Source organism: Sinocyclocheilus grahami, unplaced genomic scaffold, assembly GCF_001515645.1.
Source record: "Sinocyclocheilus grahami isolate Dianchi unplaced genomic scaffold, SAMN03320097.WGS_v1.1 scaffold57.1, whole genome shotgun sequence".
In the NCBI taxonomy this organism is placed as follows: Eukaryota; Metazoa; Chordata; class Actinopteri; order Cypriniformes; family Cyprinidae; genus Sinocyclocheilus; species Sinocyclocheilus grahami.
Genome location: NW_015505236.1, coordinates 2,463,324 through 2,475,822, shown reverse-complemented (window position 1 = coordinate 2,475,822; position 12,499 = coordinate 2,463,324). Strand labels below are relative to the sequence as shown.

General features: G+C 36.8%; 1 protein-coding gene across 1 annotated transcript; it reads right to left on the bottom strand.

Annotated features, from left to right (window-relative positions):
- Positions 1-782: 782 nt before the first annotated feature.
- LOC107584140 (AMSH-like protease) lies at positions 783-11,095 on the bottom strand. The gene is made up of 11 exons (XM_016270617.1): positions 10,683-11,095; positions 9,009-9,115; positions 7,878-8,095; positions 7,614-7,689; positions 6,325-6,420; positions 5,923-6,211; positions 5,061-5,185; positions 2,985-3,122; positions 1,780-1,892; positions 1,185-1,284; positions 783-1,062 (listed from the first exon to the last, which is right to left on the bottom strand). Exons 2-11 carry the CDS (start codon positions 9,036-9,038, stop codon positions 1,006-1,008), a joined length of 1,242 nt encoding a protein of 413 aa, XP_016126103.1. The 5' UTR covers positions 9,039-9,115; positions 10,683-11,095; the 3' UTR covers positions 783-1,005.
- Between the last annotated feature and the right edge of the window lie 1,404 nt (positions 11,096-12,499).

The following is a 12,499-nucleotide window of genomic DNA, read 5'->3' as shown; positions in this document are numbered from 1 at the left end:
AAATCCTTTAGCCTGAAATTATCTGAACTGACTGTATATACAAAGTATAATTATCAACCATTCAACCACAAAAATGATAGTAATACGTAGTAAGGCCTAGAAATTACTCTCATAGCAATTCATTTTAGTTTTGTACTGGCAGCATACACAAAACTAGAAAATTCAGTTAGGTTTAAAAATAAATTTCACTTTTTCAGTGTATATTGTGTTAGAATGAGTACTGCAAGTGATATCACTGGATATCAAAAGGCAAATCTCTCACACACACACACACACACACACACACGCGACTTCCTTTTAAATGTCCTGAAATCAATTCCCATTGTAGCAGCCTCACAAAGACAGCACAACATTTTTTTAAAACACCTGGCCACGAACAAAAAGCAAAACACAAAACACCATGGACCCTTTTCACAAGACCGTGATGATGCATTTGACGGTCATCAGCATCGTAAATCCTCGAAAGTTTTTCATATTTGTATATATTTTTTTTATTTATGTATATTTATAACACTATTCTTTGTATTATATCACCTTTGCATCAAATTACTAAAAAACAGTCAACGCTAATGCAAGGGTGTTTCTAATGCAGCGTCTATGGGAGGATTGGTAAACTTGACATCATTCTCTCTTCTGACAACCCTTAAAAAACATTTTTTTCCTTTTATTGACAGTCATGAAAACACTATCGTGGAGTTTTTCTTTTGCTATTTGAGCAATTGAGAATGCAAAAAATATATTTGTGGTACTCTCCCATTCACTGCTCTTAAAGTTAACCCAACTATGATGACTTCCGCTGCTGAGAAGCCCGGAAATGTGAAAAAGGTCCATTGGAACATCTCAATAACTTCACTAAACCTGCTCACAGCAAACTGTGTAGCTGAGGGATTCCGTTTCACAGTACCTTTTTGTAAAATAAATAAATTTAAAAAAGCCTTCAAGTAAAGATCGATATAAATATTCTCAATGGTTTGCTGATACTGAAATATTTCTTCTCTCCCTCTGTCACCTGAGGTCCAGAACTGTCGTTTTTGAGTCCTTCACCACAATGTGCTTGCAAATCTGAAAATAGAAAAAAATAATGTTTCACTTCTCTAAAAGTGTTTCTGTTTAGATATCAGCATTTGAAACAGAAGGCACATATAGCTGTTGATTTTCATATTCACAGAACAAAGGGTTCTTACAGTGAACAGAGGAGGGTCTTTAGAGTGGGGGTGAAAACCTTTCAATCTGCATCCAGCCACTTCTCCCATTCCAGCACTGGTGAGTCGGAACACTCCCGTGCTGAAGAAGCAAAATTACACACATATTAAATGATCTGAATGATAATAATAAAAAAAAATGTGTATATATATATATATATATATATATATATATATATGCATAGGTGTAGCATTTCTATATGTTTCTATATACTGTACTTTTAATTTCTTTACTTTTTTATATTTCAGAAATATATCCATGTAAAAAAAAAAAAAACAATTGATTTGGACAAATGATCAAATATAATATATATTTGCATGGTGTAATTTAGTCATAGTCTAATGCGAGTAATTCGTTAAATTTATTTGCATTGATTCAATGTTTTTAACAACCAAAATACTGAAAAGATTCATGGATGTTTAAATGATAAACAATTGTTAAACAATCAAACATCTATTGTTAAAAAATAAATGAATCTGCATTCATTTGATGTAGCACTTTAGAGACTGCAAATTAAAAAAAAGCCTTCAGGTTGTGTGAACACAATGGACGGAGTTTTGTAAGGGTTATACTCACTCATTGTGTTTAGGTGCGCAAACAATAGCGATGGCCTCCGGTAGCATGAGCTGATAAGAGCTGTGTGTGTGCAGATCCACGCTGGAAAGGAAGGCCGTCTGTGTCGGGTGGGTCTATGAGCCAAAAACGTTACAAAAATATTCAAATTAACACCATTTAGTAGCTCCTTGTTCTCATGTAGCCATGAAATAATTGACCATGAAAAATGATCACCAGGTGACCTGGAGACTAAGAATAAAAGTTCAGTAAATTGTAAAATAGAGTTTCCATGGTGAGCCTTAGACTGATGCCCCATCATATTTGATTATTCAAATAATAAATTAATACAGTTGGGTACAGAATCAGTTTTTAAGTACATGTTCTGCCACTTTATGTAAGTAGCCTATTTCTATATGCTGTTGTTTAAAAGTTGGAAGAATTCTCACCATGATTGCATTTATTTGATCATAAATACAGTGTATATGTTTATTTTTCCTGTGGTGACAAAGCTCAGTGTTAAGCAGCCATTGCTCCAGTCTTCAGTGTCACATGATTGAAGAGATTGATTTGCTGCCAAAGAATCATGTCTTATTAACATCAGTTCAAAAGAACGATACTTTCTTTTTTTTTTAAACAGAAATGTTTCGTAACATTATACATTTCTTACAACTTTGCTGAATAAAATAATTTCTTAATAAAAAAATCTTACTGATCCCAAACATTTGAGTGTATATAAACCACTAGCCTACTTGAAAGATTTCATTTAAAAATGACCAGGCATAATTTTTTCGCATTTTGTCTACTGGTTTTGGTGTAGGGGTTCAACGGATCACAAAACTCACGGCTTGGATAATATTATGGATTTTGAGTCATGGATTAGATCATTTTTCACAAAATTACTTGAAGAACATTTTAGTTGCTTTTGGGAAACGTACACCCCTGATCCTTACTGATCACAGACCAACTATACGATTCCTCGAAACCCTATTTTGGAGGGTACGGAGGGTACGCTCTTATCACAAGCCAAAATATTTACTAAATGAAAACACAAGGGGAACGGGATGTGAACGATGGCTGCTCAAAATCTGTGGCGCTTTCAGCAGGCTTATATTCTGTGTGGGTCTTAGTCACCAGCAAGCTTTTCACCTGCCAAAGGTGTGAAAAAAAGAGGTCCACAGCTCTAATTTAAGAAAATACGTGACAGCCTGAAAAAGAGAGACACCCACATGGATCCAGCCCAGGGTCAGAAGGTTATGATGGTCCTGATAACTGAACAGCTCTTCCACGTTCTCCATGTCACAGTAGTCAGGGCCAGCGGACTGCTTGGGGACGATCACATGGGTCAGCACAAACTCATTGTGTGTCTGGGGGACAACAAAACAGATTTTAGGTTGTCTATTAATGCACAACATGCATCCCACAATCACACTATGCATCCTCTGACACAAGTCGAACAAAAAGACCAATAGGGCTGTCACGATAACATCTTTTTGTTATGCGATATATTGCCCCAGAAGTACTTGCGATAAGCGATATTATTGTAATTTTAAAGACCATTTGATGCCACTGTATATATAATCATAATGTAACAGCATAATAATGCAAGAAGGCCTACACACTTCCAAATGACAACAAACTTAAATTTTTAAGAATATTTTGATCATGGAAATTAAGTATCAAAATATTAGATACCTTAAAAAACTTGAATAAATAGTAAATAAACATTTTCTAACAAAAAGTGCAAAGTAACAAGTACAAAAAAAAAAAAATGCACAAAGAACTTGTATGGAGATTTTTCCATCTACAGATTTTTCCCTGACCTTCTTTTCTCTGTAAATTAAGGGTGTACACTATTGCTGAAAAAAACAATCACTACTTAGCTGTCAGATGTCCGTATGCACAAAGGCACAGATCCCTAAACAAGAACATATCTGCAGATTAAACTTTTTTTTGTTGAAGCATTTTTTAAATTGGAACTAGCACTTCATGACTACACCATGTTATGTACGAGAAGCTGCAAAAGACACAGGCGCAAGTGGAATGTAAAAAAACACGGGGACAATAATTTTTAAGTAAATATAATGGGCGATATATTGCGTCACCAAAAATCATTGAGGTCATGTATATATATTGCGCGATAAGTCGATATATTGATTATTGCGACAGGCCTAAAGACCAATTAATTCTTTATGGGAGCTGAGCAACAGCTAGGGGTCACTAAATATTTACAAAGTGTCGCCAAGCTCACTCTAGTTTGATGGTTAGTAATAGGGATGAAACAGTTACAAATTGAAGAAAAAATACCCAACAGTTAATATTTCCATTTCATATTTTAATTATTATTAAACTATTTGAAAAACTCATCGCTGTCCAACATTACCAAAGTTAGCAACATTCTCACGCAGGTGCAGCATGCAGCGTTTTGTTTTGTGTGAAAATATGAAAGAAGGCAGGGGAAGGTTTTACAGAGGGAAATTACATGAATTGAAACTGTGGTCAATTTTTACTGGTTGATAGAAAATAAGCAAATGTGCATTCAAAAAATCTAAACATTTTGGATAATAAAGTATCAAGAATTATTAACAGAGCAGATAAAATAACTATAATCATTCAGCATTTTGACTCATCTCTTTTCTTTAACATGGTTTTAAGTCTGAAATTTATAATTTTTTTAAACCATTTTTGTCAAAATTAGATAACGTTATTTTTCTAATTTAAAATCCGGCCATCAATGTTAATGTCGTTATTTTAGATTTTCCACTGTTGTTGCAATTATTAAAAACGTAACATTTAAAATCATTAAAATTTTTGAATGTTAAATTAGGGGTCCCCTGGAAAAAAGATTGGAAACAACAGCCGTAGAGGATTGTGGGACAGACGGTTCAAGCAAGTGATGAAAGTGTACAAAGGGTAAAATCGCTCAACCTCAGACAAATCAGAGATGAAAAACGCTGGGAGGAAGGCAATTTCTGCAAGATTAAGATGGATTGCAGGTGGTTGGTGAACAAGACACTGAAATTCTATGTAATGCTCATGAATAGTCTCACTTGTGGTGAAAGTATGAGGAAGTCCACATCCACACCTAATATTTACAATGATTGTGCAACACTGAAGCTCCTAGTTTTACAGTGAATGAGAAAGGCAGCATATAACTAGCCAAAAAAATAAGCACAATTGATCTTTAACACTCCCCAAACCATTTCTACACTCACTCCAGGAAAGAATTAGGAAAAATCAGCAAATTCATGACCAAAAGAAATATCCACCCACAAAGAGGATGTATGCTCCAGCTGAGGCCTTACCAGTTTTCCACAGAGAACTCCACACGTCTCAATTCCTCTCGCCGTGTTACTGTCAGCCAGCAGAAGGAACCTGTAAGTCAGGTCTCGAGGGATTAAAACCCGCCTCAGGCCTTCGACACGCTGATCTAGAAGCACACAAGAACATACTGTAGTACTGCTAATAACACAAGTAAAAGATAATGTACAGTGAGACAGGTACTAATGCAAAATAAGGGTCATTAGAAGCTTTCTAGCATTCTGAAGTGGTTTATTTTGCGATAACGACTGTACATTATCCCACTTATTAGGGCAACTAACCCTTTTTATTCAGCCATGGTGCATTGAATTGATCAAAGATTACATATACAACACAACAAATGACTTTAAATACATTGTTATTTTGAACTTTCTATCCATCAAAGAGTCCTGAAAAAAATGTATCATAGTTTCCACAAAAGTATTAAGCAGCTGTGTTCAACATTTTTTTGAGCACCAAATCAGCCTATTAGAATGAATTTCTGAAGACTGGAGTCAAGACTGAAAGTGAAGGTTTGCAATCACAGGAATAAATTACATTTTAAAACATAACCAGTCATTTCAAATTGCAATAATATTTGATAACATTACTGTTTTTAGTGTACTTTGATCAAATAAATGCTGCCTTGGTGAGAGTAAGAAATTATTAAAAAAAAAACTTTTACCCCAAACTTTTAAATGGCAGTGTAAATACATTAACATGAATTATTTGATTATATAAGAATATATACCTAGCAATATGCAGTTTAACAATTAAAATAAAAAAAACAACTGAATAATCAGAGAGTGGTGTAATAAATCACTAAAATTGTTAACAGGCAAATATGAGCTAGATGAGGGCACTCACTTTGTACAGCTGCTAAGGTGGCTGCTGGTTTGTTACGATTGGGGTCAAGGCGCGCATGGTTTCTCGGGGTCTGGGATAAGCAGGACCCGTCGGTTTGTTCAGGCACTTTGGGGACAGCCTCATCCCTGCGACTGGCCAGCTCTTGTCTACGCAGTTGGTCCTCGAAGTAGCGGAACTGCTCGGATTCGATTTGCATCTTCCTGAGCTGTGCTACACGTTGCCGTTCTTCCTCCAACAGAGACATCTTCTGCAGTCGTTCACTACACATCTCAACAGCCATGGCTTGAGTCTGCAAAAGTATTCACACATCATGACTAATATTCACAATAATGAACTGAATCTGATATTTGATTAACAGGTAATTTCATCAGCAGTGAATGAGAATTACTCTGTCGAATGTACCTGACTCTTCAGATATTCACTGTGTTCTTTGCTGTATTTCTCATGGAGAAGTCTCTTCAATTGGTCCTTTCGTGGAAAGGCCACTTCTTGCAACTTCTGAACATAATGAACAGATAATGGGACATACATTAGGGGTTGTGTTACAGACAGCCAGTACCAGATAAATCTAAAGCTTTCAGGGACAAAATTATTTTTTTTTAAAAGCTCGGAATAGAGATACTTAAACCAATTACTAATCTTTTTTTGCATTCAGGGACCATCAGCAGACATTAAGATCATTAGGTTAAAGACCCCAGGAACTAAAAAGTGGCTTTTAGCCACTGTCTGTTTTTACAGTATACGCTAGTGAATGAAACTTAACAGATATTCAGCAAAATGTAGACTATTTTACCTCCAAAACTAGCAAAAAATAAATGTTGCACTATTGATGTTGGTTCAGTAAAAACCTCTAGAATAGGAATTCCTTTATAGCAATACTACTTGCCATCAACTACCAATAGCAACTAGCAAATCATGGTTAATGACTTGAAAAAAGGACACAATCTTTGATATGTCACATACTAACTTTTTATTTATTCATAAAAAAAATTTCCCGAAATACATTGCCACAGAACAAGGCACAAAATGCATTAAAACATCCATTACAAGAAAAAAAAACATTTTTTTAGTTTTAATGTGTCTATTAAACAATGATTGATACATCAGGTGAATAGGAAGAACCTTTTCATGCAGAGCCGATCCCGAAACACCAGGGGGCCCCCTTGCTCTCAAAGATGATTTAATTCTAGTTTAGTTTTTGAATTTGGTCAGCAGTTACGAAAACATGAACGATCATTTCTTTCAATGCAGTGCGCTGTAGCCCTTTCTACATAAAAATCAGTCAAATCATGTAATGTGTATGTTGTACAGTCTTGCTCGAGACAAACAAAACGGGTTGAAAGCGTACCCAGCCGCGGAAGAGACACTGTTTTTCCAAGCGCTTTTCGCGAGCGCGATTCAAGACGGAGTGAAACACGGACAAATGCGTTTCATTCATTCTTTCAGAACCACTCATACCCCACAGTTTTGCATAGGGCCTCCAGAAGTCTAAGATCGGCACTGGTTTCAGGTCACTATGCTGAAATGAAAGAAGAACATGTGCCCACACAAGGCAAACCCACCATGTGAGCAGCTGGGAGCCTGACAAGTCCTCTAGACAAGGTAATTGAGCATGATGCTAATCAGATTTACAGTGGGCTGAGCGCCACAGGGCTCCATCAGTTTCTATGAGTAACATGCCAGGGGCTTACCTTCATTATCACTTGCTTCTCAGGGACGTTACACTGCTGATAGTCCCTGTGATTGGGGAGTTTCTCAACAAATAAACTGCACAAGAGTGATATAGGAAAATAAAGTTGAGGACTGATTGCCATGGATTAGAAAATACATTTTATGACAGCTCTGAAGACAAAACAAATATGGGCCAAGATGCTGGGATAGTCTCCAGCATCCCTGTGACCCTAAATACTGTAGGACCAGTACTGATGTTAAATAAAATAAATAATAAAACATACGTGATGAACTTGTTGTAGAGGACAAAGGCATTCTCCAGACTGCCCTCCTCTAGATAAACAGCTGCCATGCTCTCCATCTCTACGCCAGAGCGGAAGTAGCGTCTCGGGGCGATGTCTTCATTTATTTCAATGTTATAGCCCATTTTGCTGAGGGCCCGCACACGTTCGACTGCTGGCAGAGTAATGTCAGTGTGATCTGGCTCGGCCGCTAACTTCTTCTGCAAACGGAGAGGACAACAAAAACCATGAGAATACAGAGCAGTGGCATACAAGGAAGCCTTTGTAAACCATGGTGACATAACGTGCAAGAGTTTTATCAGCTACGAAATACTATTGCTGATAAAGACATACAGCGATGTTATTTTGGACTGGATTCTAAATATTTATCCTTATCTAGCCTATTTTTGTGTGCTGAAATTTTTCTAGATTTCTGACAGGTGTCAATCTGATAAGCTACATTGTAGCTTTGCCAAATAAAATTGCTCTAGATAGGCAAACTGAACTAGGATCGGTCCCCATACACCAGTGGCACAGAACATTTGGTCCCAAAGACATCACAGGCCTCCGATAAACACAACATAAGCTCTGTTCATCACCCAGCTTGAGCAAACCGGAATACCCAGCAGCACCCACGCTGAGTTCACTTCCAGCTCTCATACTAATGACTAAACAGAGCCTCTGTTTTAGGGTCACTGAAAAGAGTGGGCGTCTTATCAACATGCAGCAGGACATTGATGGACTCCAACGAGGGACTGCCGAGCTGTTACACTTGTTGGACATGACAGCTTGCTTGACTTTTGAACGGTACGGGCACAAAAATCTGCAAGTGTTGGTGTGAAGCCACATTAAAATCTCTGCACGATTGTTGGAGAACAGGATTCTGGGTGGTCAGAATAAGAAGTCTATGTTTGATCACGCATTCGCAAAGAGGGGAAGCGAAGTGTGAAGGGGGCTGCATCCGTTCCTTCCCTCTCGCCCACTCCAGGATGGAGGGATCTGAATGACAGAGCAGCTGCAATGGGAATACTAATGGGAGTGAGTCAGAGGAAGCCATTCTGTCTTTGCGACCCACCTCCGAGTAATATCAGCTGTCCCCCACCACCCTCCTCCCCCTCCCACAACGCCACTCACCAGTGTGCTGAAACTGAAGCCCTGGTCCATGGTGAGTTTACAACGTTGGCTGGCAAGCTTCGATCCTCCCTATGCATCCATCTGTCATCTCCCAAGACGATTCCGAGCTGAGGAGCAAGAAACATCATATCTGGCATTACAGCAGAGCCATTAAGAGGCCGCTGGGTCGATACAGTCTTTGTTTTCATTTCCACAACACTAGCTTTGGCTACAACTCTATGCTGTAGAATTCCTAGCGTATTCTTCCTAATCTATTAACACGGTTACCGTGGCCAGTGCATTTCCATGGGGATTATCGAATATAATTCACCATCTCAGTCCAAATAACATGGTTATTCGTTCCAGAATCTGTGCTACAGTTGCTATGACAGCTTGTTACCATGCAGCAAAATATGGTGACTCATGGATATCTTTAGCTGTGAATTTTTTTTTTTTTTTCATTTTGCACAAAGCTGGGTAAATATTGGACTGTTTCTTTCTCTTTTACTTTTTGAAAGCTGAGTACAGCAAATTAACAAATGGAAAAAGTATCATCACCGTAGAAGAAAATGTTCTGATTAACGATGCCATGGCAACTTAAAGTAGATGCACTGTTAAAATAAGAGAGCAGCGTAAAGGAGATTTAACACTGAGCAGTCTCTGATCATTAGGGCCTTGCATAATGTCAATTTGCATTTGATTAGAAAATAAGCAGCTGAGATTATATGCATATAATATATGAGGTGTATATTAATGTTCAGGTAATGATTAAGTAGTACATAATGGCTCAAGCAACTGTCTGGATTCACATGTCTCAGTACTAGCAAAAGGATTTTAAGCCAAAAATACCAAAACATTTTTTTGAAAAATAAAAAATAATAGTATGATTTATAGACTGAAATAATAACCCTCCCAAACACTAATTTATTATAGTGTTCAACTGAAGTCTAAAAAGGGGGGTTTTACAGTAACACAAGCATTTTCAAGGAGGGATGAGCGGTTCTTCAACATATTTTAAGAGCCAAGTAAATCAAACCACAGTCCACATCTGCAAACATGTTAGTGCTATGTAAAAATACAATCTCTATGACTGCGTCTCAAACAATGTCTAACAATTAAATTATTAACATAATGACTGTTTCTACTATGTAGCTAGCAATTGTTATAATATTCCTGAAATGTATGATGCAAAAGTTTATGAAGAACTCATTCCTGCTCAGCACATGATTCAGGCTCTAATATAATATATTGTATATTTATTTGTAATTAAATACATTATTTTAACAGTGAGTACTATAGGTAGAAGTAATATTACACTAAAGTAACTTTTTTATATACTTTCCAATCTCCTCTGATTCATGACTTGTAACTTCTGCTTTTCTCTGTCACTATAAACTTGATACAAATGTATTTTATATGATGAATATCAAAATTGGAGCTCCTCCAATAAACAATCAATATCAGACGTCAAGCCAAAATTCTACAGCACAGATATGATCATCATAATCATACAAATAATATTACTTCATCAGTAAACCAGTCACAAGGATTAGGTCAGTGATACATTTCCCACATGACAAGATTGCATCAATTTCGATGTAAACATGAAATAGTAAAAAAAAAAAAAACAGTAATGATCACAGGTCTAAATTAAGACCACAAAAATTTAATGTATAAATACAATAAAACCCTCACCTGTAGGTGAAGAGCTGCTGTGATCCCATGCTCCACATTCCTACAATCGTCACATGTGGCACGTGCTAGAATTCAGCTCGAAAACAGGCAACTCGCGTAAATAAAAGAGCAGTTTTTTTTTATTATTGTCTACAACTCTCGGTCTTTTGCCTTTGTACCTCATGGAAGCTTTGTTCTTTTGGCATGGATATGCGCGCAAGGCTAAAATGGCTGATTGCTGTCTTTCAGAGAGAATAATCCTGCGATGTCAGATGGTTCGCCCGGAGCTCAGCGAGTCAGATGAATGCTGCTGTAGCAGCGGTGCTTTTACTGGCTGTGTTTCAAAACCTCACCAGCAGCCTATCTAGTCAGCACCCGGATTCTTCTCTGATGCCCAAACGCTGTATAGTTTACTAGATTTGAGCCGCAACCAGTGTGACAGCTAAAGGGGTGGGAATGACTGCACGTCTGTAAAGGTAGATGTACTGTATTTCATGACATTTACAAGCTTTTACTTGCATAAACAGATAGACACTCTCAGACATTACATTATTCTCAAGCATTAACCAGTTACAGAGTCCATAATTCACATTCTAAAGACACTGAAGCCTAACACGTTCTTCTCGAACTGTTTGCATTTATTTTGTGAAATGTTACGCCACAGAAATAACTATATTGTTTGTATATTTTTATCCACTAGATGGGGCACAACTCCTCCGAATTGCCAAATTACATCTGCCTAGCAGGACTAGGCCTCAGTTTTTTTCTTGGAAAATTTCTTATAAATATGGAGGGGATTATTTCTAAAATAGTAGCCTAATGTTTGTCCTGCATATTACAATAATGTATGGCCACTTCGCTTAATTTTGTCTTGTTAAATTCTTCTTGAGCACCCATCAGTGCGAATGAACGCTGTAATTGAGGAGAAACTCGATAGACCTATGCTCCACAAAACTGGTCATAAGGGTCATTTTTTGACAGAGATTTTTACATCATCTGAAAGCTGAATAAGCCTTCCATTGGTGTGTGGTTTGTTAGGATAGGACAATATTTGGCTGAGATACAACTATTTGAAAATCTGGAATCTGAGGGTGCAAAAAAATTGAAATATTGAGAAAATTACCTTTAAAGTTGTCCAAATGATGCATATCACTAATCAAAAAATAAGTTTGGATATATTTACAGTAGGAAATTTACAAAATATCTGCATGGAACATGATCTTTACTTAATATCCTAATGATTTTTGGTATACAAGAAAAATTTATAATTTTGACCCATACAATGTATTGTTGGCTATTACTACAAATATACCTGTGCTACTTATGACTGGTTTTGTAGTCCAGGGTCACATATTTTACCGGTAAATTAATGACAACGTTTTTCAGTAAAAAATAAATTAAATAAATAAATAATACTATCACAATTTAAAAATTCTAATTTTAGTATTATGAGCCAGAGACATTGTTTTCTAATAAAGTGTGGAGCGCTAAAGACAGGCAGATGTACAGTCATTATACCAGATAAGAATTTGTTGGTTTCTTATACATCCCTCAGTATTCACAGAAAGTAGGCTAGTCACAACTTCTAACTGAAAAAACAAACAAACACTTAAATACTTACTCAACTTACAAAATTATTTACAGGCAGTGCCAGATCTCGCTATAAAAATCTGATCTCTTTGACTGGTTAATTGTGGTCCTCAAAGAAACCAAGTATTGAGTACATGTACAGTAAATGAACATACTTTCCAGAAGACCAACAATTCACTAAAAATGTTTTTTTTTATTGGTCTTATGAAGTATTCTAATTTGTTGAGATAGTGAATTGGTGGGTTTTT